Here is a 26,796-nt window from a genome sequence, read left to right as displayed (position 1 = left end):
TTTATCCGAGCTTCATATTTAAGCAATCAGAATATGAACAATTTTTGTGTGTATTAATTTTATATAAGCTTCTATTTTTTTCGATATTATACAGTTGCAAACAAAAGAAAAGAGCCAACAAATCAACAAGAATGAAAACAATTTTTTTCCTCGTTAAAAGTCGGAAATTTTAATATTCTACTCGGTATTCGTATAATATAATTGAAAGTTTTGTGAGTGAGAATATTTGAGCAGTCTCTTGAGAGAGTGTATTATTTAGAACTATTCTGGAAAGCAAGAGCAATAAAACAGTATTAAAAATTCAAATTTTTATTGCATAATAAAATACTAAAGTTGTTTATTCACAGACAAGATAAAAATGCCAAACATGAATAATGTTCAGAAGAAAGACAAGTAGAAAAAAAATCACATAAACTAAATTACACTTAAAAACACTAAGACAAGAGATGATATGTTCATGTTTCTTACATTTGTTCATGCGAATTTCTATGCAAACATTCACATTTTTATAAAGCTTATGACACACTAGATTTCAATAAATATATTTACGACTACTAATATACAAAATCAAATTATCAATATATTTCTAATCCAAAAGCATCAGACAATTTTTAGGCAACACATGTTTCCTTATAAAATGATACTTCAAAGATAAAGTAATGACGAAAATGATGCAAAGTAAGGGCAATGATGTTTCGATTGAGAATAAAATCTGAAAAATACGTTAACTGGATGCTCTTCAATAACAAGATACAATATTTTGCATGATCTTTACGAATAAATCTATAAAATATGAAAGCAGATATCTTATTCATTTTGTAATTGTGTTTTAAGTATAAGAATATATCAAAAATATTTTCTGGTTAATATTTATAAAAAAGTAGACTTACTGTCCAAAATTACGTCACTATAAAAGTTCCTTGATATAGCAAAAGTATATGTATTGTACCAAGATGCATATCACAGCGTTAAAGTTAAAATATTGTACTTCATATAATGTTATAGGGTTAAAAGAAATATTTCGATAAAATGAAAATTTTTAAATAATTTAAGACATTAATAAATTACAAAAAATGATGATTACTATATTAAAGTTTTAAAAACCTACCAGTGAGAGTACAAGAAGGATTGAACGACTATTAAATCAGAATTCTCACAAGCACAATTGGAAATGATGAACAATACTTTTAAGATATGGCAATCTTGCTTTACATATTAATATAAATTGCTAAACCACTGATTATATGCGCACATGAATAAAAAATTGAAAATAAATATGAAGACATGTAATACGACCGATATTAAAGTACAAATACATTAATACTTCCATAGAAAAGGCACAAAGAACATGCTTCAACTATTGTGAATTCTGTAGCTTTAGAGATAATACAGGCACACCAGTGTTAAACGACAGTTGTAGGTGCTCCATTTAGATTTTCGTCCTGAAGAATTGTCTGCAATGAAAATTATTTACAATTAAAATTAAAAAGACTTCGTTTCAAACCTGATTTTTTGTTAAAACTTTTTGCTCGTATTAAGCAACTATCTTAAAATGCAAAAATAGTAAACTACAAGGAACACGTTCAAACAATACTCATGTAATCTATTCAGCAATAAAACCCCTTTTTAAATATATTATAATAAATTTGTTTATTGCCTTTATTACTAATGGCAAACTTCAATATATTTTAATAACTCATGTCTTTATTAATTTAATTCACAATTTCTGAAAAATGAATAGCAGTCATAATATATTTATAGTAATTGGAACAGGATTATCTTAAAAATTTATAAGATTACAAAAGTATGTTTAAAAATTATCACGCGTGTTCAGAAGGAGAAATATCTGTTACTATGATAAATCCTTTATCTAAACACATCAGTGAAAATAAAAATTTTCATTATTACACTGTATTAATAAACAAAAATCATTCAACAAATGCAAAACTGATGCCCAATAAAATGATTATTAAATGGGAAAAAATATCCGCCAACTCTTTTACGGATAAGATTGAGGACAGAAAATTTATTACATAGTTTGTTTTCTAAATTCCCGTAGATAAATACATACAAAAACCTAGGTCAAAACAAATATAAGCAATGAAAGCTTAGGAAATCAATATTCTTCTAGGTACTTAAATCATATAGAATAACGCATCAAACAACGAAACAAACAAAAAATGATGTTAACATTACATACAGAAGGTTTGCAACTGCTGCAATCATTTTATAGAAAAAAACAAAACAAAAAACCTATATTAATACTCAATTTCCACATATAGCTAAATAAGGGACAGAAACAAACGGAAAAGGTATAGACAACATATATGGTCTTAATAGAGGGAAAATATTTGTTAAAGAAGTAAGAATATTGATTAGGGGAAAGAAGTTTGAAATTTCCTTGGAATTGATATATTTGACACAATGTACAGAGGAAATACTTAAAATGCTGGATGTGTCACATATATTGTTTAGTAAATGCCAAGACTATGTAAATTCAATTGACATATCAACAGGAAATGAAAAAAAAAATAATAATTGAATCATAATACTGTCGAAAAGGTTCAAAAGATAATGTGACAAGACAAATCAGAAGTTTATTAACTGTCCATGACCTAATAATCTCCATGAAAAGTTCGCCATTTTCAGAATTATTTCATTACATGTTTGATAGTAGCAATCTTAAAAGTATAACTTCTTAGGAAATCTTATTTCTTGACTACACTCAACATCCTATACATACAAACTGCAGATGAACATATACGTGCATTTACTAATATCTTTGCTTGATTAACACGAACCATAAAAAAAAAAAAAAAAAAAAAAAAAAAAAAAAAAAAAAAAAAAACCATTTTCCAGAGGCAGACTAATTATTTAAAATCCATTTGTGCAGCAAAAAACATTCAAAGATTTGTTCTCACAGCAGCTCAGTCCAGAAGAGCAATTCTCATACTTCTTGTATGTTCACACAATGTGACGCGTTTTGCGTTTAGCTTTACACTACAATGAAGTATGTATTTTGTGGTTCTTTTCACGAATCAAGTGGTTTCAGAAACAGTTTTGATGTCAATATCAAAATTAACTTATCCTCCTAACTTTATTTTGGAATTACTGTATTCATGAGTAGTCTATCCACTAATGGATATGAATCCAAATTGGGGAAGGATATCTATAATTTCAGTGGATATATACCAAAATTATGTACCAAATCTCACCCACGTAGCTGTTTGCTATAATAAGTAACTCTCTAATATGAACGAATATACATATTTTCCATCCTTTGGCAGATAAGGTTCAAAAATTTTATATATACATAGAATTCTAATGAACACTTGCCAAATTTCATCTACCTAGCTTGTTGTATTTTCAAATGCTTAATTTCAGTTTTACATATTGTATCTTATTTGTTTTGGATGGAATTATGTAATTGATATTTAATTCATTTCATAATGTACTGAAATTTTTAAGAGTTATTAAACTTTGTACAACTATTAGTTTCTGATTGTGACAGAAAACTTTATTAATTTTAAAGCTCCTGATTATTAATTAATATATTAATTTCACTACAACCTGATTTGACAGAAGTGACATCGTTAAGAAAGTGATTTGACATTGATTTTTAGATTTAAGGATTATTATCGGTCTATTTAAATGGAATTTTTTTTTTTAATCAATACGCTGGAAGTCAAAAGAAACCTTACAAAAGCGTGAATCGTAGAGAGAACTGTCCCAAGTAAATTAAAATGCAGTCACACTTAAATATTTAAATTTTTTATATAGTTAATTTAGGCTTTATATCTTCCCATTATTGTTTTTTGCACCACCTGCAGATTTTTGTTTTAAGCTACATATTTTTGATATTTTTATTCTTTTGAATACACTAATATAAGTGATTCATTTTCTTTATGTTTGTGCTAAGTGAATTATCGTGCTCACATACACGATAACAACGAGATGAACAAACTTCCTTTTGAAGAATTTCGATAAGAATGAGAGAAATCACAATTTTGATTTAAAGATTATAAAAATCATAATCCCTCTACCTAGTGTTTCCGAGTTAAAATTTTCAGAGATTGATACTTATTCTAAGAATATATATTTTTTAAAATCTGGAAAGTTAATAAAATGCGCAGATTTGTTAAAATTTCACTTACAAACTTCTAGATGATTACAACAAACTTTATATTTGGAAACGAGAAAATAGTTAAAAGTAGTTTATAAAATGGAAGTTCTTGGACTCTGTAAGATGTTGAATCTTATGCATTTTAACAGCATTAAATACGTAGAAATTGTTTTTTTCAATCTAATCGAATTTAAAACTTTAAAGCGAACATTTAAGTGACTGCATCGACAGGATAATTTCACGAACAGATAATTACTATTCATGTTCTCAATTAATAAAAGCCAACAAAATAGGTTTATTTCCTTCTATTATTATGTAAAAGTTTTATGTGGACAATTTATTGATAAAAAAATTAAAGGAAATCTCCACCCGAATACTAGAGAGAAGTAAAAATGACAAGCAAATTAGGTAGCGGAAAGGAAGAAAATTGGAATGCCATTTTGCGATTTTCTTTATGATTAGGGATACGCTAGCTCCAAAATAGGTCTTTGCGAGGAACTATTCTGTGCTGAAACAGTGTCAGCTTATGGTTTGAATTTCCATATGCCACGATGCTTGGGGAGATAAAAAGTTGCGATTATAGAATGCAACCAACTAATGCTTTAACAAGCGTTCATTTACAATCCCGAATAATCCGAAAGGAAAAAAAAAAAAAAAAAAAAAAAGTAAATAAATGCTATGAAATTAGCTAGCAAATAATATTTTGAAATAATGCAAGAAGTGCTACATTTCTACATACCAAGGGTTATCCTCTAATACTATCCTTCCAACTCTCAAACAAGGACTATGTTAAAGATCTCATTGAATAAGTAATTAATGAACGAACAGTTTTGATACAATTGTTTCTTCGCAACAAATGGCTTGGTATTATGGAAAAAGGTTCATCAAAAGTAAGCTACTACAATTGTTTAGAAATAATTGAAAATAAAAATGGATGCATAACATTTGCTTTGCTTTAAAAAAAATTCTAAAAGTTTTCTACCAAAGTAAAATTGACTATCGAGTTTGAAAATTTTTAATTGTTTGAAGGAAAAAGAGTAGAAAATAACACATTAATCACTATTACTTAACAATTTTTGAATAAACATTCATATTTTTTAAAGCTTAAAACCGTCTGCATTATACACTACAAGAGTATTTAATATTTGAATATATGAGAGGAAACATCCTCGGAAGTATTGTTTTCAATACTTTCGATATTGTAATTTAACTATTTTTTTTGTTTTCGACACATCTAATTCTTGAATTCTTAATGGGTACTTCCAGCTTTTCAGAATAAATGTGCTCTACAAAGAGAAATACTGAAAAGGTATGCTGAGTTTTTTTAGAGAGAGAGAGAGAGAGAGGAATTCCGACAATCGAAAATAACAAGCGAATATATTCATCTCTCATAGAATTTAAATATCATGAATGATTATAAATATCTTAAAAATTACAAAATTGCTTTGCATTTATATTTATCAATATTTCTCAAAGAACAGCTAAGCAGTTTAACTAAATTGATCACCAAGAAAAGGAAATTGAAAAATGAACTGAATGCTTATGATATCTGAGTCGTAAAACTAAAGACATCGAGTTATAAAAGTTAAAAAATAATGAGTGTAAAAAAAATTAATGCATACTTGTAGAACTGTTTAACTATTGTATGCAATAAGATTTGGACCATACGGCATGCAACAAAAATTTATTAGAAAACTTATCAACAAAGCACTTGATTACTTGAATACTTTTTTTCATAAATATATCATAATAGATTCCACATAGAGTATAACGTAGAATTAAGATATTTGTACAATAATAGTACCAACCTTTCTATGTGGTATTGGAAACACAGCTTAATAAACGCTGCTTAACAGGAATATCCCCCCGCATATATTGCTATGCATTCAGAAAATTACAAAAAATGCGAGATTTGCAAAGGCAACATTGATAATTTTTATCAATTAAAATTAAAATAAAGCAGTAGAATCATATATTCATAGAATATTCAACTTTAATGCAAAATATCAAAAATAGAATCTTGATATCATTATACATTTTTTGCAAGGAAGACCGATATATACTAAATGTATATTTCATTACCATCCACTAATTAGAAAAAATCAGGAAATCGGAGTGACGACAGATAATTTTCTTCAGTTATCACTGACAATATTTTCAAAATCGTAAGACAGTTATGTCTAATAAACTGAAATGCTGTTTCAAAACAAGATATTAATTGTCAAAATGCATTCAGAGATTAAATAAACAATCCTGTAGTAAATCACATTAACTAAACTTCATAAGCAAAAATGAAAAAATAATTCAAGCAAATTTTCATCTACCTGAGCAAATTTCAGAAGTTCTCAAAATGTTACTCAAATATTTTTTTTAATACCAATACAAAAAAAAAAAGATGTTATATGTGTAGCAACCATATAACAAAAACTTTTTTTAGAAAAGTTAATGGATAATTTCTGAATTCTATGGTGAATAAAAATGCTATTTTATAGTTTTTCCTCAGTATTACTTTCCTGACATCTATATAAAAAACAATTAAAGGAAGGGGAAGTAAAGAAGAAAGCTTACAGTGAGAGATGAGATTTCCTTGGATACAGATCCAATTCTTTCAACAGTATCTTCCTACAAAAGTACAAAATAATTCTGCTGTTTCAAAAAATTTTAAATTCTCGAAAATTATAAACAAAAGTTATTACACAATACTGTAATCATAACAGTAAATAAAGGCCCCACAGATATATAAAAATACTTATTCACTAAGTTTTAACAGGAGTATTCATTAAATACTTTGATATTTTTAAATAAATTAGAAAAATTGAAAACTATGAGCTTCAGGAAGAAAATGATGCATATGAGAGTGTCAAAAATGTAGTTCCTTATCACTAGGAAATTGACAGGTTGTAGAAAAAAAAACTGGAGAATAAGAAAATGTACTTAAAATAATGGTTAACTAAATTTTAAATAATGAAGTCGATGGTATAAAACATGAACTGCCACATTAGCACCGATTGTCATATGTGTTTGGTTCAATGCGCTGTATAGTAGCAGATTATTGGAATGCACAGCCAAGAGATTGGAGCCTCCCCCCCCCAAAAAAAATGTATTCAATGATATATTTAAATTTGATTAAACAATATTTCCAATTTCAAGGCATTCATAAATTTACTTTCAGCACAGTTCTTAAAAGTATTATTAATTTCACATAAATAACTTTATAAGAATATGATCATTATTAGCATTAATGGCAATTTAAAATGTGTAATTTTACCTTTAAATCTATATGCCTCTGTTCCTGAGGAGATGGATCACTATTTCTTCTAACAACAAGCTTTTCCACTTCAGAAAATTTAGGAGAGTCAGCTGCAGAAAGTACAACTGGGATATCCATTGGACAAATATAATCTTCATTTTCTATTTCATTTTTATTACGTTTCTTCTTTAAGGCAAATTGAGTTTTACGAACAGCCTGAAAAAGTATAAATAAACGTAATATAGCAAACTGAAAAAAAAAAAAAAATGTTAATACAATGTTAAGACTAAATAAACACATGAATAAAAGTAATACAGAACCTTAACTTTAACACTAGGAGACAACGGTGTTTCAGTTTCTTTTTCTCTTTTAATTTGTGTCAATTCCTCTCCAACAATATGTTTAAAATGTGTAGCAAGATGTCGTCGAAGCAAAGTTTTTGTAGGTGGAATGTTGAGAAGAGTGGCAAATAGATTGGTATTAAATTTAGGTTCATAAACCTATTCAGAAAAAAAAAAGGAAATAATTAATTTCAATTCAGTAATGTACAAATGCCATGAAACAATGATAAAATCATACTTACAATAAGCGCCCCATGAACACCACTGCCTCTTAAGTTTGGAGCATATTCTGATAAATCAACAGTGCGCAACCACTCCATGACTCGATGATTGCTCCATAAGGCAACAAGCTCAGGTGTGTATATTTTACTCTAACAGAAAAAATACTTCAATTATTCAAAGAGAAATAAATAAAAGTCCTAATATTAGAACACAAAATTATTTCTTTTGATTTTAAATATCAGCATATGCATTTTCAACACAAATGCTATTGGAGGTCAGTCAAAAGTTAATAATACTTAAGCCACATTTTCAATAAATAAGATAATTTACAAAATGTTTGTGAACTAAGTTTATTTTAATAAATTTGCAAAATACTAAAAAAGTTATAAGAAACATTAATGTTTCCTTGCAATGTGAAAAAAAAATCCCATTAAAATATCAAATTCATTCATACATTACCAACTGTGCACCTCAATTTAAAAAGTAAGTAGATATTTTATTTCAGAAAGTATTAAATGTAGAACAGGAAGCTTAACAGATTACAGAAATTCAGAGCGGGAAAACATGTTACAGAATTGTTAACTTCACATAAATAAATTTACATTTAAAATGAAAATTTATGACAAAAGGAACAAATACCTCATCAGGTAAAGAACGGCGAATCAGACAATGTGGATCAAATGCTTTTTCACGTAACAGCTGAATTCCTCTTCTAATACTAATATGATGCAATTGACTAGTGACTTTCAGAAACAGTAGATCATCCTGTAAGAATATTTATAATTAGATAATATTATTAAAAATTCAACAAAATCAAATTTCCACAAAATGTATTTAGAGTCCATGAATTGTTAGTACCGGGCATCCTATTTATAGAAATTACATTTCATTCTCGTGGATAAACTGGTCACTTTTACTTGTTTCTCTCTTTGTCAAATAAATAAGTACACTTAAGCTAAATTTTAAATTCAAAGTGTTGTTATTCGGAGGTATTTTCCCCCCTTTTACCTATCTTCGAGGTAATAAAAGGAGTTTAAAAGTAATCTTTTTTTAAATGATGTAAAATATAAATAAAAACATTTAATTAAGCTTTCAGAAATCGTCTGATGGTGGTACGGTCAAACAAGATGAATAATGGTGATGCTTTATTTTCTGAATATACCCTTGGAAGTACAGAAAACAAAAATTATCCTAAGATGTATTTGTGGAATAGTATTTGCAGAAACCAACAACAAAAGCAAATAGCAAATCATCAATTAGAAAACAGGTAAAATGATTCGCTTGTAGCAGTTTCACTTTTATCTAACCCAGCGAGATGGCGTGACATAGATTTTCTAAAAACTTCAGATGTGGGTCCTAATACAGACAGAGACATAATTCTTGCCTTTTTCACAGCTAGCAGATGCCGCCAAGTTGAGGATCATTAAATTGGTGTCAATTAATAATTTCTGTAAATCCGTATTTACAATCATAAGATTAAGATCACAGAGAAACTGTATTACAGATTCGAAATACTGTTCCCATCTTCAAAGACCACATATCTCGGCCAGTTACGAAACACAGAATTACAATCAATCTGATGCCGAACTAGCCACCGCTTACTGTAATAAAATTTTGGCTTGGTGTTGGGCAACCTTTGAATGCTGTAGACAACCTCATTCAGCTTTTGGACTATAATAATATAAGATTCTTTCCCAATTCTTTTGCAGTTTGGCTTTCGAAACCCTCAGTCACTTCAGTTATTGCATCTAGACTTGATCATCTTAAATTGGTAGTTTTTTGCTCTAGAGTCTAATGAGTCTTCATTCGATTACTACATAGTTTAAATCACTCTGATGAACGCATATATGCTTTTCAAGCATGCCTCTAAAATTATTCATGCATTCATTTGGCGAAGAAGAGGTAATCACTCAGTCACATTAAGAAGATATCACAGGGCAATCATGGTGTTCAATAACAAAGAATCTGATGAAGTTCCTTAGTCGGACAAGAGAAAAGTGGCAAACGCTCATCCTAATCAGTTTGATTCTTTGAAATATAATGACGGATGGTTTAAAATCGTTCGATTAAACCTCTTCACCATGCCTTTGGACGCAAGATGAAACGATACCTTTCAAATCTTCAGAATTCCAAAAAGTTTCCAAAGTTCAATAGAAAGGGTGCAGTTAAAACTTATATCTTGATGTGAATATATTTTTATAGGCAGCTATAAAGCGAAATTCAACTTCGGAGGAGATAATCTAAAATGAAAATGACTTCAGGGCACTTAATAAAATAGTCCATCAATAAAAGACATACCGATTGTTCCTTGAAGATATAAAGATAAGTCCTAGAAAATCCAAAACTATTTTTTCGAATGGTGCAGCTACATTACTGTGCAGCTTGTTTTGAATTCCTTTTGGACTCCAATGAAATGATGAATGAATCGCTCCCAATGAAATTGCTTTCGGATTTTATTTAAAATTCTTATGACTTTAAATGTTCTCCGGTTGTGCGCTGTCATGGGTCTCGTAAAACTCCTGCTGTTCAGGAGAATTAGTAACACTGATTAGAGCTCCTATCATCACTTTAGTACTTACGATATAAGTACCATTCTTAAGATATACAGACTCAAAAAGCCCAGTATCGCTTTGTTACAAGAATCTCCGGAGGAATTTAGTGCCATGAAGGCTGATTCATCCAATTCAGTTCCTTCTCCAAAATTGATTTAATACCTGGAAGTTTTAGTTGCATTTTTTGAATTTCTCTTTAAGACCAAAGAAGCATAACCGTCCTTTCAAAAACTCTCACGGAAATATGTAATATCTTTCTAAACTTTTCCCGGCATCCGAGCAATGTCTGCAGCTCCCAACTAAGAGTATGTGCGAACGAACATCAAAAACACGGAATGCCACAAATATCCCCTTCTAAATGGAATTCATTCTTCCCACCTGCTAAGGTGGAAACTTCCAGTCCTTCTTCAGGGGGTTTCATTTAGAAACTCCAGCCTTCGTTCCGCAAGACACGCGCTTTCCAGCACAACGATATGTGCCACAATTTTTCCAACGCTTTCAATAATTCGAATGTTTTATAGCTTCCTTTACTCTTCAATCTCTTTGGATTTTAGGTCTGGGTGTCTTTCCATGTCCTCATGCGCAATCTATGATCCGTCGAATGCTCAGGGCTGGACAGTTGTTTGGAATGTAAGACTTCGTAATGTACCAGGAAAACGTTTGGTTTAGCATTAAGATCGTTTAAGTTTGTTCTTTATGTCTCTTATCTTCCTTTACTTCTTCGATCTCTCCTATCACACCTTAGATATCGTCCTCTATTTTCCATATGCAAACATGTATTTTAAAATTCCTAAAACTTGCGCTCTCATCTGCTCTTTTCCAACTCGGATAAGATTCTTCATTTCATGTTGGTCTTTTATTCTAAATTTCTTCTTTCCGAAATCGCATCTCTTCTTACACTTTGTTCAGTTTTATTTCTCATTTCTTTGATTTCTTCATGCGTAATATACCTAAACATGGCCGTAGCATCATAAAAACTGTAACAAATCAAACTTTCATTCCTTCAAGTTCAGAATACCTATTCATGTGCAGCTGGCACATCTCTTTAAGCCGGCTATTAAGCAGTCATACAGACATTCTCACTTGAAATCTCGTCTTAATCATACACAGCAGATCTCGCTTCTGACTCCAATACTACAGAAATCATTGGCTGATGCATGGTGAATGAAGTTCAACAAGTAAGACAGTGGAAGATACCGCTTTATTCCATGAAAATTCCCGAAAATATTAAGCACATGTAGCAGAAACACAGCCATATATACTGAAAGAGTTGCACCTATCGAAATTAACAACACAAGAAGACAGCAAATCACTAATTAGAAAACAGTAACAAGTCCCAGCATTCATAACGAGACAACTTGCTTTGCAAAATCCTTGCACCAGAGAGAAATCGATTCACTTGAAAAAGCTTCGCTTTATGTAGTCTCTCGCCTGGGCGTGACAAATATGGAGTTTCTAGAAGAATCTGCAAATTTTAGTTCCTAATGCAAATACAATGATAATTCTTGCATTTATCAGAACCTTCATTTTAGTCGCCAAAGTCGAGGTCATTTACTCAGCGTTCATTTAGAGCCTTTGTAAATATCTTTTCAAATATAAGAGTAACATGGGAAGGAAACTATATTACACATTCGTAAAAATATATATGCAAAAAAAAAAAAAAAAAAAAAAAAAAAAAGAAATGAATAATTTTCAACTGTAAAACCAAGCCGATAAAAAAAGAAGCCAATGAAGTTCACAATTATTTTGGATATTTGAGTATAACTTTAAAGAATTTGCTTAAATCTATTTACTTAAATTAAATTTGGTATTAAAGAGTCACATAGAAGCTAGGATTCCTTTTTTCAAATTACATCTTTTTGTCAATCTATAATACAAATACTCACCACAGTAATACAGTGAAGAACGCGACCATCTACCCTAGCATCTGCAAAAGAATCTTTATATTGTGGAAGTCCAACATCATCTAACCAACGTACAACCCAGTTATAATCGAGTGTGTTGATTGATGCAGGTAAATTGGGTAAACCACCATTCAAGCTCTTGATTGCCAAGATAAGTTTCTTCCTATGTAAAGGATTTTTTATACCCAATTCCTAGGAAATAATAAAAATATTTTACATAAAATAAAAAAAAGTAAAATTAATACACAATATATAAAAAAATTCAATTCACAACTACCTTTTCATTTCATTCTATTTAATGGTGAAAAAAAAGTAATTTTGAATCAAAATTTAAAAATAACCAACATTAACGTTTATATTTTTCACTTAATTCTATATTGACTTGCCTTTTCTAGATCACTAGTTGTTGCTTTACCGAGAATTTCGCCATTACACATCCAACGCTTGCATTCACTGGTGTACATATTTAAACCTAGCCTTTGTAACCATTCCACTATTGTGTCTGTATTCCAACGTAAAAAGGGGATGCTTAAATATAAAAATTTATTATTAAATTTATTTTTTTAGAGCACCTATATATATATATATATATATATATATATATATATATATATATATATATAAACAACATAATAAAATAACACATTCCACATTTTTAACAGATTATATATGCTCAAAGGATTCAAATCTCTTTTCCTTGCACCCTATACAAAATTTATGGAAGTTACCAACCTCAACATTTTGCAGACAGCAAAACACAAAGTTATAAGTTTGAAAGAGATATATGTCTCTTAGTGCAGTAGCAGAATATAAATTTCACTGACTCTTTTCACTTCTTGACACCAAAAGAATATATATTTAACTACTAGCTAGCTTCTGGATTAAATATTACAAATTAAAAAATAAAGCCATTACCTTAAGCAATGAATCATGAAATAAAGTGTAGCTATAATAAATCTAAGACAAAATTCATACAGTCTTATCTACACAAGTATTACTACAATAACTAAAATCTTGGAAATAGAAAATGTCCTGTAATCTTGGGTTGGGAGTGTGAGGCACAATGCCAAAATCCATATATGTCTAAGGATGTAATTATGATAAAAAGGATGCCTGCATCTAATGAAGAAGCATTTAACTCCAAAGAAAACAGAACATTAATATTTAGATCACAATATCAGACAATAGAAAGCATGCGGGATGCGGCGTCGGATGAAGAAGTAAATCTGACATTCATATTCAAACAGTAAGGAAAAAAAAATGACTTTTTAAATACAAAAATAAATTATATATATAGAACCACAAATACATTGGAACTGAAAAATTATCGTCCAAATAACAATCTTCCATGGATAAAATGGTAATAATCTTCAACATTTTTGATGCATCATTATTTGCAAATTTGAAAACATACTCTGGATCTTGTAATATATCTCGAGACCATCCTAAGCGTGGACCAGCAGTTGCTCTCATGCCACCTCTTTTAAAATCTCCATCAACTCGATCGATATTCTGTGAGCCACTTTTCTTAAACCTAAAATGTTTAAAACTAATAAAAAATATGAAGATAAGGAAATCATACAGAAAATATATTAAATACAAAATGATCGTACTTTGCAAAAAACTTCAAAAATCCCTTTCTATCCTTCTCCGCTTTGATTAAGTATGGTTGAGGAGTTAACGAAGCAACAAAATCATTGTTTTCTTTTTCTGTAGAAGGAATAGTAACACATTCTTCAGCAGCTGAAATCATCAAGCATTACACTAAGAATTAAGACTTGCAATAAAGCAATTAGCAGAGCCAAATTTCAGCTTTTTTAAAGAAAAGAAAAAAATGTATATATAAATAAAAATAAATAAAATGTCAGTGAAAGCATGCATGGATATTATTGGAAACATCAAAAGCATAATTTTATGATTAGCTTCTGCACACAAAACCAAAGAAAACTCGACAGAAATATGAAAAAAGGTTTTAAAAACATTTAAGTTTTATTAACTTCGTAACACCAAAATATGTCCCGGATTTCGTCAAATAAACTACTAAAACCGAATTTTTGATTTTTATTATGTATACGTAAGCATTACCACAAAAATTCTTTAAACTAAATGCAAGTTATCACGCGATATTATATGACAAATTGAAAAATAACATTTTAACATCCTCATTGCAATTTATTATCTACTATTAAGATGCAACACTTTTGACTTATTTTAAGACTACAGCAACAGGAATTAACACCAATTTGGAATAACTTAATTTAGAGGAAATATATGTTTTGTAAATAATCAAAATGTTTAAAATTTACTTTTTCATCCTGCAAAAATGCGAAGAATAGAGCAGCTCGAATGGTTTAAAATTTCGAGAACTCATATTTAGTGTATTTTAATTCCAGGAAAATCCGGCAACTTTTCTGACCTGGTGACAGAATCCTAGTCTTGGGATTGCCGTGCCGATTCGATATTACATTAAATTGCCGATTCGAGACTTGAGTCAACTAAAGATTCGTCATGGATATTGGTCTAATGTATATTATATCAACGTATTTGGAGCCAATTTTCTTGCATCCTGTTATTAATTTTTTTGTTATTAGAGTAGACACTGCATTAAAAGTTACCCTCTTCATTCAAACACAGTTCAGAATTAAATTATTTGTCCTGAAATACTCTTCATGCAACTTCACAACGAGGCATAATATAACTAAATCAAAATATTGCATTACAAATATATCACTCCCGACATTAATAACAAAGATCAATTTGGGCACCAAGAATTTTGAAAGTGATTTTATGCATATTTCACATGTTGAAAACGTGTGAATTTTCGCCTTTTAGTTTTTATTTATAGGTAAAAGCAGCATCATTTATTAAATATATTAATTGGGCCTAAGATATAAGCATTACTTGTATGTTAAAAAGTTTTCTTAATAAATTTTGCAAAACATTTAAATTGAAATACAAGCATAGAAACAGTCCAATAAATCTACAACACCTTAGTAAAAAATGAAAAGAAATGAAAATAAATTAAAAGTTACATTCCGAAAGCTTCTTCCGTTTGACATTTTTGAGAGAACTTAGATTATTGAGATTCCACTAACATTCTGCCATTATATGAATATCCATCTAACTTGGTACGAATTTTCATTGTCTTTATGCTCTGGTGGAATAGTTCATTTCGCATTCACCAATATTGACACGATTTTAAGAGAAATGATGGAAATAGTTCTACAAGTCATGAATCTGTATGTTTATATTACTTCCTAGTTATTTGTAACTGTTAAGCATGCTGTTAAATAAATTAGCATAGTGTTCAGTCTTTAATAACTTTTTAACAACAAAGGCAAATCTGGGTTATTTATGGAATCTATGAAATTAGAATTATTAACGAAATGCTTGCTTTGAGAACCATAAAAATTCTAGTCTTTTCTGTACTTCCAGGCATATTTTTTCTGTCCTTATGTCGGCAAAACAACGGCTATTCTGATCAAGAGCTTCCACAAACTTTTCATTAAGCCTAATCCAGCGTTATTATTGGCTTTGCTATCCCATAAGCATAAGAAGATAGGCATAAATGTTTATCTTATCTTTCTTGTGCACCAAGAAGAAAGCTAGTCATTTTTAAGTCTACATCTCATTGATGTGCGGGACCTCAATAATTGATGTTATGGTATCATATTTTTTCATTCATCACATGCTAATATTCTTTGCTTTTTTTTTCATGTAATTCATTTGTTCTAGATTTAACTTATTCTTTAAAATATGTCATAAATTACCTACAATGAATCAAGTTTTTTACCCCGTCTCTATTTCTATTTTCGTAATTGAAATTAGCACACCAAATAAAGCCGAAATTAATTTAATTCTAAGAACTAAATAAAGATTTATTTTCTTGGCCAGAGAAATATCAATATAAATTATATTAATATATAATAATTAAAATTATATTAATATATTTTATTAATTAATAGGCCAATATTAATTCAGAACAAATTTTTGCGAATAATGTTAGAATTTTTTTCTGTTCTGTTAGACAAAATCTTACAAGTTTATCTGCATTTAAAGTATCAAACCTAAGTTCAGTAACATATTTTAGTGTAGTTTTTTTTTTTTTTTTTAAATTATAGCATGTTAAAAGTAACTTTAAAAATTGAAATATGTGAGCAAACAAAGGAATACACTAGAGACAAATGCATCGAATGTAAGCATTGTACGAAAGGTATCTCGTACCCATTTTGAAATTGACCTCGCAAATTTTAAATGTGTTAAGATGCAAGGAGTCTGATCTGGTTCTTGCTTTAAATTTCAAAAACACAATTAAGGATCATTTCCCCCTCAACGGTTGATTTAATGCGGAACAGATTCACATATACGGCAGATCGTTGTAGGAATCGGGTGTCAAAAATGCCGCCCTCGAATTCTGAAACAAAGACCTTACCACCAGGCCAATGTTGACAAATATACATAAAGTAAAAAAAGAAGGAACCTAAAAAAAGCGTACTTTTACAAACAATGGCTCGAACATTTACTTAAATTTCTGAGACATTACTAAAATTAAAAATTTTTTATGACAATTTTTTTTATAGTCAATATTAAATACTTCAGCAAAATAATATTCTTTTATGAGTTCTGTATATTATATATATATATATATATCATACGCACGTGCTATTGCCAGTTAAATCAGCAAATGTGCTATCCGCCCAGAAACAAGGGAGCCATGATATTAGGAAGTTAAAATTCATAATATAAAATCAAATATCCCATTCAAATTGATAAGGATCAACAATTGTTAGAATGTGATCAAAACTTTCCTACCAATTGATTATTTTCATAAACTGAAGCAATTTATAAATTTCGCATTTTTAGTCATTTTCTTTCAGAAGGGATGCCTTAAGGAATTTAAAATACAATGGATTAAAATAGCAAACTTAAAATTGATTAAAAATGAAATTAGCTGCAACTAAAATTTTCATAAGGAATAGGCAACATCAAAAACCAGCACTCCTTTTATAATTGAAATAAATGTTATTAAGCTGTAGCTCTAAAAATCAGCAGCATGCAGTTACTTGCAAGCAAAGAGCCACATGAAGTTTAAACCAAAACCATCACCTAGATAAGGTTCACTTGAACTTCGTTTCCCAGATCTTAACTTAAAAAAGCCTTTACCGAAGGAGACACCAGAGCTTTTCCCACCAGATCCAATGGCACTTCTGTTGACCTTACTATATTCTTTACTGCTGTCGTATTTCTGCACATTAGTTTTCTCTACACTGGAATTCATACTATTTGAATCTGCCATACGATCACGAAATTGTCCTTGTAATTGCTGCAAAACTTGTGAGGATGTCTGACGCGGCATTGTTCCATACTGATTGTTAGGGATCAATGTCTGAAATAAATGTAGTTCATATAAATATTCCAAAATTCTATTTAAAAACACAAATGAATATTATAATAGTCAATTATTACTAAAAGAAAATTGTTATTGTAATTTGAAAAATTACAATCTTAAATATAAAATTAACAAATATTTAATGAAATTACGAATCTCTAGCATCATAAAAAGCATATATTATCTGGTTGCCTCTGATGACCACCTTTTATTTGTGGAATTTTTACTTTGCTTTCATTTCATTCATAACCAGGTTTTCATGCTTTCTAACAACAACGCATTTTTAAGCTTGAAATTATGATATATTTAGCTTGTACTACAAGACTTTAGTATGCTCTGCTCATTGGGTTTGTGCAATTCCTTAATCATGTATACACAATCTTACCAAAAGTTTGAGTTTTAATACAAAAATGTAAATTATGAAAATTGGTCAAATCTAGTAATATGCTAGTTAAATTTTTGCATGCCTAGAATGAACGAAAGAGAATCAGTTATAATCAGAGTTCTGTGTGGAATACAGAAATATATTTCATAATTTATTTAATGTTTTATAGCAGCTATGTTTAAAATCTAATGCATTACAAAAAGAAAACAGAACTTTCAAATAATTAGAGCAAACATTTTACTGCATCCAAGGTCCTTTGATTGATAAGATTAAAGCAAGGAGCATCACAAATCCCAGGGCACCTTCATTTTGGATTAAAAAAAGGAATTATAATTTTATATATGTTAAAAGTCAAACAATATGAATAACTTTGTATATTTTTATTAATTAGAGAGTCTTTGATTTTGTTCATAAATATGCATTTCAGTTCATAAATATTTAGACCGAGACATTTAAGGAAAAATTCTTAAACTATGAAAGAAATAGGAGTTAACTACACCACAATAACAAAGTAGGAAGATGATAACTGTTTCATAATAGTGCATGAAATTGAAAAAAAATTATATTTTATGTTTTAGGCTAATCAATGGCTGCTTAGAGGAAACACCAAGCATTTTGAGGGATCTTCATGAGGCTGCACTTAATAAATAAAATGTAAAGTTTCCTAATTTGGTCAGTTTTAGTTGTAGAAGCATGGAACTTTTTCCATTTTAAATGTTATCGGGTAAAGAATATTTTTTAAATATGACTCACAGGTCTGGAAAGATTGCATTAAAATTTAAAGTTCATAATCTTAAGTATTACATTTATTAACTCAAATAACAAAATATAATTATAGTATTTAAAAAATGTTTATGACTAGAAATATATAACTATCTATACAGGTTTAGAAATTAGCAATTGTTTCAAAATTAGAATGACATCGGCATTTGAATGGCTTAGCATATTTTTATGTCAAATTAAAATTAGCTTCCAGCATTCCGAAATTGACTTTTACTGTAATAGTTTCAAAACATTTTTAGACATGTTTCACAATGACGCCTGCTCAACTTGCAAAAATTTCTTTGAATGAAATGAATTTAATTCATTTTCAGCAATGGATTCTTTAGTTATTAATAATAGAACATTTCTTATATTTTATTAATTTCACCTTCAAGCATAAAATTTTCAGATGGAACACTTATTATATAATAAAAATAAAAATGACAAATAATATAATAAACCGTTAATGTTAAACATCCTCTGCTGCAGAAAGCATAGTATTGATAGGAAGCTGGTTTTGAGTTCTCCCTTTTTCCTACATTAAACATTTATGACGAATAGCAGACCTTCTTTATGGTCACAAGAAAGGCGGGGAAAAAATTTCATTTTCTATATACAAGGATCAGATGTTGTATTGCAATTCAGGAAGTTGAGAAGTTTTTGAAGGAATTGATGTAGCCTTCTAGGTATTCAGAGCTTAATTGGTAGAACAATCTCAGTTTCATGCTTGAATTTGTTTAGAGAATTTACTTTTGACAGGAATAACTTTCATTCTAAGCAAGTTCATCTTCTATAAGCGGTTACATTCTTTTAAAACTAAACTAACATTTTCTTTAGACGGGTTCCCCATTAAGGAAGACAAATATAAATAATTTTAATGACATAATCTTTGTTACACGCAAGAAAATTGAATTTTTCATCAAACACTTAGTTTTGCTTGCTTAAGGTCACAAATTTCTGTAAAACTAGGAGAGATGCAATTACAAAACTAATTGCTCACAAAAGTCTCCCAAATTCATTATTATGTAGCTATAGTAAGGTAACGAATCAGGATCTTTACACACACACACACACACACACACAAAAAAAAAAAAAAAATTGAATTAAAAGTACAAATTACTGAAAATCAAGATTAACAAGTTAATTAAAACAAATACTTATAAAATATTTCTCAAAACAAATGCTTTAAATTAGAAACAAAAAGTATACCCCTAAAATACAATCGTATAAAATTCAATAAAATCATTGCAATACGGAAAACATTCAATATTGAGTTGAAAATTATTTCATTTTAAGCATAAGACACATTGCAATATTTGAAAGATGGTAACAGAAAGCAATAAAATGTTTTTAAAAAACTAAATAATAACTATTTGATACTACTGAAAATTACAAAATCAGCACAAATATTTTTTCACATTTATAATATATAAATTCCAAATAATGTAGTACCACTGATGGATGGCTGATATTCTCTACGCTATTAGATTTTTGGAATGGTGAAACAGCAGTTGCAGAATTTGGCGACACTTTTGGAGAAGTATGTGAATGTACTGTTTGATTAAATTGATAGGATGTTGGAGAAATATTTTCTGCAGAAGGAAGAGTTTGTGTCTTCTTCATAGTACTTGCATCAATAAGTGATCTCTAAAATATAGGCAGAAGAAAAAAAGTCCAATGGAATCGATATGAGAGACAAATCAAAAACCACAAATCAGATCATAAGAAAAGTAGAAAAACACAGTAATAAGTAAAAAATAAAAATAATAGACAAAAAAATAATACTAACTTTGACTATGTCACTGTTTATTGAACTTAAAACCGAGTCAGTATCTAATGCACTGGGCTTCTGAGGCTTGGTATCAGCAACTAGAAAGAGAAAAGTAAAAGTAAAATATATATATATATATAAAATAAATAAAAAAAAATTTCAAATTTGAATTAAATTTTTTTATAGGTATTAAATATAAAACTGCATTCGTTTCGAACAAGACACTTTTGCTTTTTTAGGACTCCAGTTTTATTTAATCGAATGTTGCGAAAACCAGGAGAAAAAACGGAGCCTTGATTCATAATTAATAACAGCATAAATAAATTAACCGCAAACCGAAATTCCATTTCAAATGATTATTTTTGCCAACAATCATAGTGCAACCGAAAAGTGCAAGATATGAAACTATTATTCTTTATCGCTGTAACTCGGAGAGCAGAGATTTGCGATAGTTGAAATAAAAAGCAAAAATTTGCATTCCAATACAAAGAAATCTAAGCAGCAATTAATTCGATCACAAATATTAGTTTAAATGGCGTTTAACAAACGGAAGAAAATTAAAAATTATTTCGTTCCAAAACAATATATATTAAGAGAACTTTCAATATATAAACTCTAAACTAAACTGAAACATAGAATTAAATACTTAAAAAGGTTTGATGCACCTTTATAGGGGAGAAAAGAAAATTGTTCAGAAGAAAGTTTCACGAAATTAATTACAGAAAAATAGTAACGCATTCAAGATATGATCGCAATGAAATGAGTTAAAATGAATACGACAATGCTTTCATGAAAAACAGGATTCAATGCAGTTTTAATAATTTTTTTACATCAAACTTATTTAACGCTATATTACCACTGAAGATAAATAGCATTACAAAAATATACATACTTTTACCATGATTTGACATAACTATATCTTGCAGCTTTTTGTATTTGGTTAAAGATGATCGTAAATCTTCTATTTTTTGGTCCTAAGGGAAAAAAAAAAAAAAAAAAAAAAAGATGAAATCACGCATGAAATATAGATGTACAAGTACGCTTTGTACAGGGTAAAAAAAATGTCACTCAATAATGAATATAATATTTTAGTTATATTTATTATTGAGTGCCTGTTTTTAGTTGGTATGTAATGAATTAATTAGTAAGTGAAAAAACAACTAAAATGCAACAAATGAGAAGTATACATATAGAAATGCCATTTTTTTCCCTCCTACAACGAAGAAATCACAACAAAACCTTTTAATGTATGAAACAAAATGGCTTTGGCATAGAAATATAAGTTATCTCAAAATGTCACGACCCTGTTGTACAAAAAATCATTCGCTGTTAACCAAATCTATTTACACATACACTGTTAAGTAATTAAAATTTTCGAATTGTGAAATGACGCATATGAAGTATTCTACACAAAGTTTTCAAAAGCTATACTTTTTATCATTATTACGTGTTATTAACACATAGCAGGACAAAAATTATTTTCAAGATCAAAATATATCCAGCCTTTTAAGCTTCACAAAAATGCTATCACAAGCCTTTTAAGACTTGAAAAACTTCTCAACTACAAAAAGCAATAGAAATAATAATTATTAACTTATGTATCAGCATTTATTTTTAGTAACACAATGATTTAAAAATAAGCTAAATATCGGAACATTTACAGTTGCAATAAGATATATAAGAATTGAGCTCTCTCCACATACGTTAAGTATTTCAAGCTTGTGAACCATTAGATTAGAAGAACTAAAACTATATTCAATAAACAAATTTCCAAAAATTATAACAAGAGAAATCTTAAGTTTCATACAAGATACATCCTAGCGATTAAAAAAGTCTTAGAATGGCGAGGTTTGGGGGCGTGCAGTTAATGAAAAAAGGAATGGATGAAAATATTAAGCTAAAAAAATTAATACCTTTTCATCATTAGATACGGAGACAGAATCCAATACGGACTTCAGCTTTTCCATTTCAGAACCTAATTGAAAATATTAATTAATAAAAAGGAAATAAAAAGCTGATACAAAAGAAAATTTATCACGAAAACTTAAAAAGATTCTGAATAAAAAATAACTACATTAAAAGGTCGGAAATAGTTTTATATAAATACATAACACAGAAACCGATAACTTCAATTAAAAATCAAGATTGTTTGTTTCAAATGTTACATTAATGATTGCATTAAACTCATGTGTGTAGGGAGAGAGAGCGTCACGACGACCATTTTGATTAGAGGTCTAAAATATTAAGACAGAAACTGAGAGGTAAAAATGAAGAAAGTACAGTTACTTTACTAAATAAAGCCCGTTAATCCGAAAATGTTAGATGAAAATGGATAGAATAAAATAGCTTTCAATAGTAAAAAATATAATAGCTTTTTAAAATCACTTAAATTCTACAAATTTTAAAATAAAGTAAACTACATACACACCTAAGGATTAAAGATTTCATTTTATAGGATTTGAAACATTAAAATCTCGGGAATATTTAGGGCAATGTTTACAAAATTCCACTGCAACGATTGCTTGATCTCCAGGTAAAAGAATTTGCTTTCAATCACTTCTGCACTTGATTAATAAAATGATATTTTACTAATTTTAAATATTTTAAAAAATAAAGGTACATAAAAAATACAAAGGGATGAAAAAAGAACCCAGTAGCACAAAATCAGGATGGAAATTTTTTTACTACATATCATTAGTTTCTAGCTAAAAGATAAATAAAATAACACAATAAGTGCACTGAGAAAATAAAATTGATCTTCCATACAAAAATATTACTTAATCATTTAAAGTAAAAAAAGTTATATCTAAGGCGAAAAGTTTCTCTTGATTTTTTAAATATCGAATGGTACAATGAATAAGCAGGCACTGGAGTTTTAAAAATTTGGCAAAACATAAAAACATGAATGTACTAATTTGTCCACAGTTTTTAAAACACAAATATTTTACAAAGGGTCTGAAAAACAAATATATCTAGAATTTCCAAGCTTATATTGTTACGAATTTGTAATGTTGCTTCCCAGTACAGATAATTCCATCGTAGGGAAGATAGTTATATAACAGAGGCGGCGTAGCAGGGGGGGGGGGGGCGTCGAGTTTCTCAGAGTTTTCTCCGCAAAAGCGTTCACCACTTCAGGATGGTTATAGAATTATTTAAAAACCAACTTGAAGTTAATATATTGTAAACAGACAAAATATCCATATGGACAGACAAAATAATATGGAGTATTTTGCGAAAATTTTTGATGGGCTAACTAAGAACTGAATGCAATGGATGTCGAAGACGTTAAGTTCGCAGATTTTCAGACATCTGATTCAGATGTCGTTCATTCAGCTTATAATTTGTACTGCTTTTGACAATATAACCGGCAAGGTAACAAGTGAATAAAATATCAACAAGGTGATAGGCTCAATTTGCTGACAATTTTTGATCGGTCGACTATGAACTCAATGCGATGAGTGTCGGAAGAAGTTGTCAGCAGATTTTCGGACATCTGATTAAAATGTTCATAGAATTTATAACTTGCACTTGTTTTAGCGATATATCCGACAAGTGAATGAGATATCGCATTCTCCCGACAATTTTTAGGGGCCCGACTGTGAACTGAATATGATGAATGTCGAAGACTATATCCACAGATTTTCAGACATTTGATTCAAATGTCGCTCATCAAGCTTTTAATTATCATTACTTTGGGCAATATAACCGACAAGGCGATATATGAATAAGACATAAGACATGTCGCATTTTCCCAAAGAATTTTGATCGGTAGACTAAGATTTTGTTGCTTATGGAGATCGACGACGTTAAGTCCAAATTCTCAGGCATCTGATTTAGATGTTATAATATTCATTCAGCATATAATTTATATTAAATTTTGCAGAATATTTAACAGTCACATTTTCTCCGACTAATCTTTGTCCCTTGGCTAAGATTTTATCATAGATTATGGAAAAAAAAATTATTTTCATCCAGCACTTCGATTACCTGCCAATGGAATTATTAGAGAAATTGAAGCTTTTACATTATTCATGAATAGGAAGATAGAGTTGTTTTTCATAATTCATCATTCAAATTCAAGTTCTAAAGTTAATCGTCGTCTTATTCATATAATTATTACTTCCTCGGTAACGAATTGGTAAATTTATTTTATTCATTTCACTATGAGAACTGTCTGACTAAAATCTAGTTAATGGTTAAACTAAATTTAATCTAACACTTTTTTTTTCTTTTTTTAATACTCTTGTGCATATGCATGCTAAAATGAGTTACTTTGCTGTTGCGAAATTATGTGGCTTCATTATAAATCACTGGAGTAAGTAAATTGTATAATTGTAAATTAAGTTTATTTAGCAGTAAAATATCTATTTTCTTTTGCAATATAATTTATCAGGCTATAATTATTACACTAAACAAGTACTACCGACTCCAATGATAACAAAAAACAATACTTGATACAAAAAATAAGTAAATATTATATTTTTAGCTACACTAAAAGAGTAACCACGCATGCACTAAATTTGTTATATATATTACTACCTAAATTATTCAAACTTTGCATTCAATATTATGACTATGTAATCGGGGAAAGTATCTTTTTATTTTATTTTTCTTTCAATTACTATTCGCAGCAAAAACAATATTATTTCAGATGCTTCTACATTTTTAATAGACTTTATATAAAGATGTCTTGATAAAAGGATGATTAAAATTGTTATTCATAGAATATCCATGTATTACACATTAACCCTTTGACATACGAATTAACTTCCTAATTAGATGGCAGATCTTAGTTGGGATAATTATTGTTATTTTAATCCCTAGAATAATATAAGGGCATTTGAGGTAATTATGCGTTTTCAAGTGATTTTTGCATTTTAAATTACTTAATATTTAATTACTTAATATTTTCTCTTAATTGCAGATTTATAGTTAAAAATTTAATAATTCCATAGCGAATCAGACTCGTCATTGTATTCGAAGGGGGTAAGAAAAACCAATGCATGCAACTGAGGGGATAAAACTAACTTTTTGGGAGGAATATTAGCTTGCAATAACTTTAAATTAAAAAAGTACTTAACCATAAGAACGCATGCCTAAAAATGAAGATAGGGGAATTCATTTTCAAGATCTAACTTTTTTAATAAAATGCATTGGTTTTTTTAAAGCCTACATATATACGGAAAAATAAATTATTTTTCATATCTTACATAAAATAGTAAGTTTGTACATATATCTACAAAATATTTTCTCCAGCTTTCTTAAGAAGCAACATAATTGTATCTTTTCCGCATTCGACATTGACGGTGTTAGAACTTCAGTAAATTTTTGTTGCATTAAATGTAATTTTTTGTATTTTTGTTGCGCACTTAATCTCCTCGGATTCGAAACACACCTGAATTCCTGCATACTGCTGCAATCCTCATTTAACTAATATTTTACGTAGTGGGACTAAGCTGAAAAATCGATTTTCGGTGAAAACATCGAATATTTTTTGGATTTCTGGAAAAGTTTCTTTAATAAAACAATTTCTTTCAACATTCATTTTACATAGTTTCCACAATAAGAGCAATCTGTATGCCACAATCTAGAATGAAATATAACCATATTTTTTCTAAAATTAGATCTCAGTGCAATTAAATCTCAAGAGTCCCATAAAAAAAATATTCAAATATTAGCGATCTTTTGAAGGTCAGTAAAAAAAGCCGAGAACATTTTTTTACAAATATCTTTAACAATTATCTTTACAAATATCTTTAACAATATAAGAAAGGACCAGGATCTGAATAAAAAAGAAGCTATATAGTACTTGATTTTCCTTTAATTAAATATAAAAATTATTATGAGTTATTTTGAAGACAAATTAGAGATATTGTGCTTGCCCCCCTGTTGGATTTGTCTTGCCTCCTCGTCGGCAAATATTTGCCACCGCCTCTGTTTTATAGACAGCTCTATTGGATGCTGATTGGACGCCGGATTAATGATCTCCGGCTTGGCGACCATTTGGCGCCAATAGGGTGATACTAGAATCATCTGGAATTTTGGCAATAGGACCAACATAGGCAAGTTATGCATGATTCTTCGAGAACATTCTCTG

The 26,796-nt window shown here is 29.2% G+C and overlaps 1 protein-coding gene across 7 annotated transcripts in view; it reads right to left on the bottom strand.

The window, feature by feature from the left end:
- Positions 1-323: 323 nt before the first annotated feature.
- LOC129959635 (liprin-beta-1-like) overlaps positions 324-26,796 on the bottom strand; it is an 85,082-nt gene continuing 58,609 nt past the window's right edge. For 2 of the 7 annotated variants that reach the window (XM_056072514.1, XM_056072508.1), the window contains 15 exons: positions 22,613-22,674; positions 21,592-21,673; positions 20,718-20,797; positions 20,381-20,575; positions 17,499-17,778; positions 14,006-14,135; positions 13,807-13,926; positions 12,779-12,920; positions 12,375-12,584; positions 8,576-8,701; positions 7,957-8,085; positions 7,694-7,873; positions 7,392-7,589; positions 6,692-6,745; positions 326-1,454 (listed from right to left, as the gene is read on the bottom strand). In XM_056072514.1, the coding sequence (XP_055928489.1) occupies positions 1,404-1,454; positions 6,692-6,745; positions 7,392-7,589; positions 7,694-7,873; positions 7,957-8,085; positions 8,576-8,701; positions 12,375-12,584; positions 12,779-12,920; positions 13,807-13,926; positions 14,006-14,135; positions 17,499-17,778; positions 20,381-20,575; positions 20,718-20,797; positions 21,592-21,673; positions 22,613-22,674 (2,039 nt within the window). In that variant the 3' untranslated portion in view covers positions 326-1,403. Of the gene's footprint in view, positions 1,455-6,691; positions 6,746-7,391; positions 7,590-7,693; positions 7,874-7,956; positions 8,086-8,575; positions 8,702-12,374; positions 12,585-12,778; positions 12,921-13,806; positions 13,927-14,005; positions 14,136-17,498; positions 17,779-20,380; positions 20,576-20,717; positions 20,798-21,591; positions 21,674-22,612; positions 22,675-26,796 lie in introns of all 7 variants that reach the window. The other 5 variants (XM_056072512.1, XM_056072509.1, XM_056072511.1 and 2 more) reach the window with 5 other exon arrangements.

The sequence above is a fragment of the Argiope bruennichi genome, chromosome X2 (assembly GCF_947563725.1).
Source record: "Argiope bruennichi chromosome X2, qqArgBrue1.1, whole genome shotgun sequence".
NCBI lineage: Eukaryota > Metazoa > Arthropoda > Arachnida > Araneae > Araneidae > Argiope > Argiope bruennichi.
Note: the sequence above shows the minus strand (reverse complement) of the source record. Positions and strands in the feature narration are given on the sequence as shown.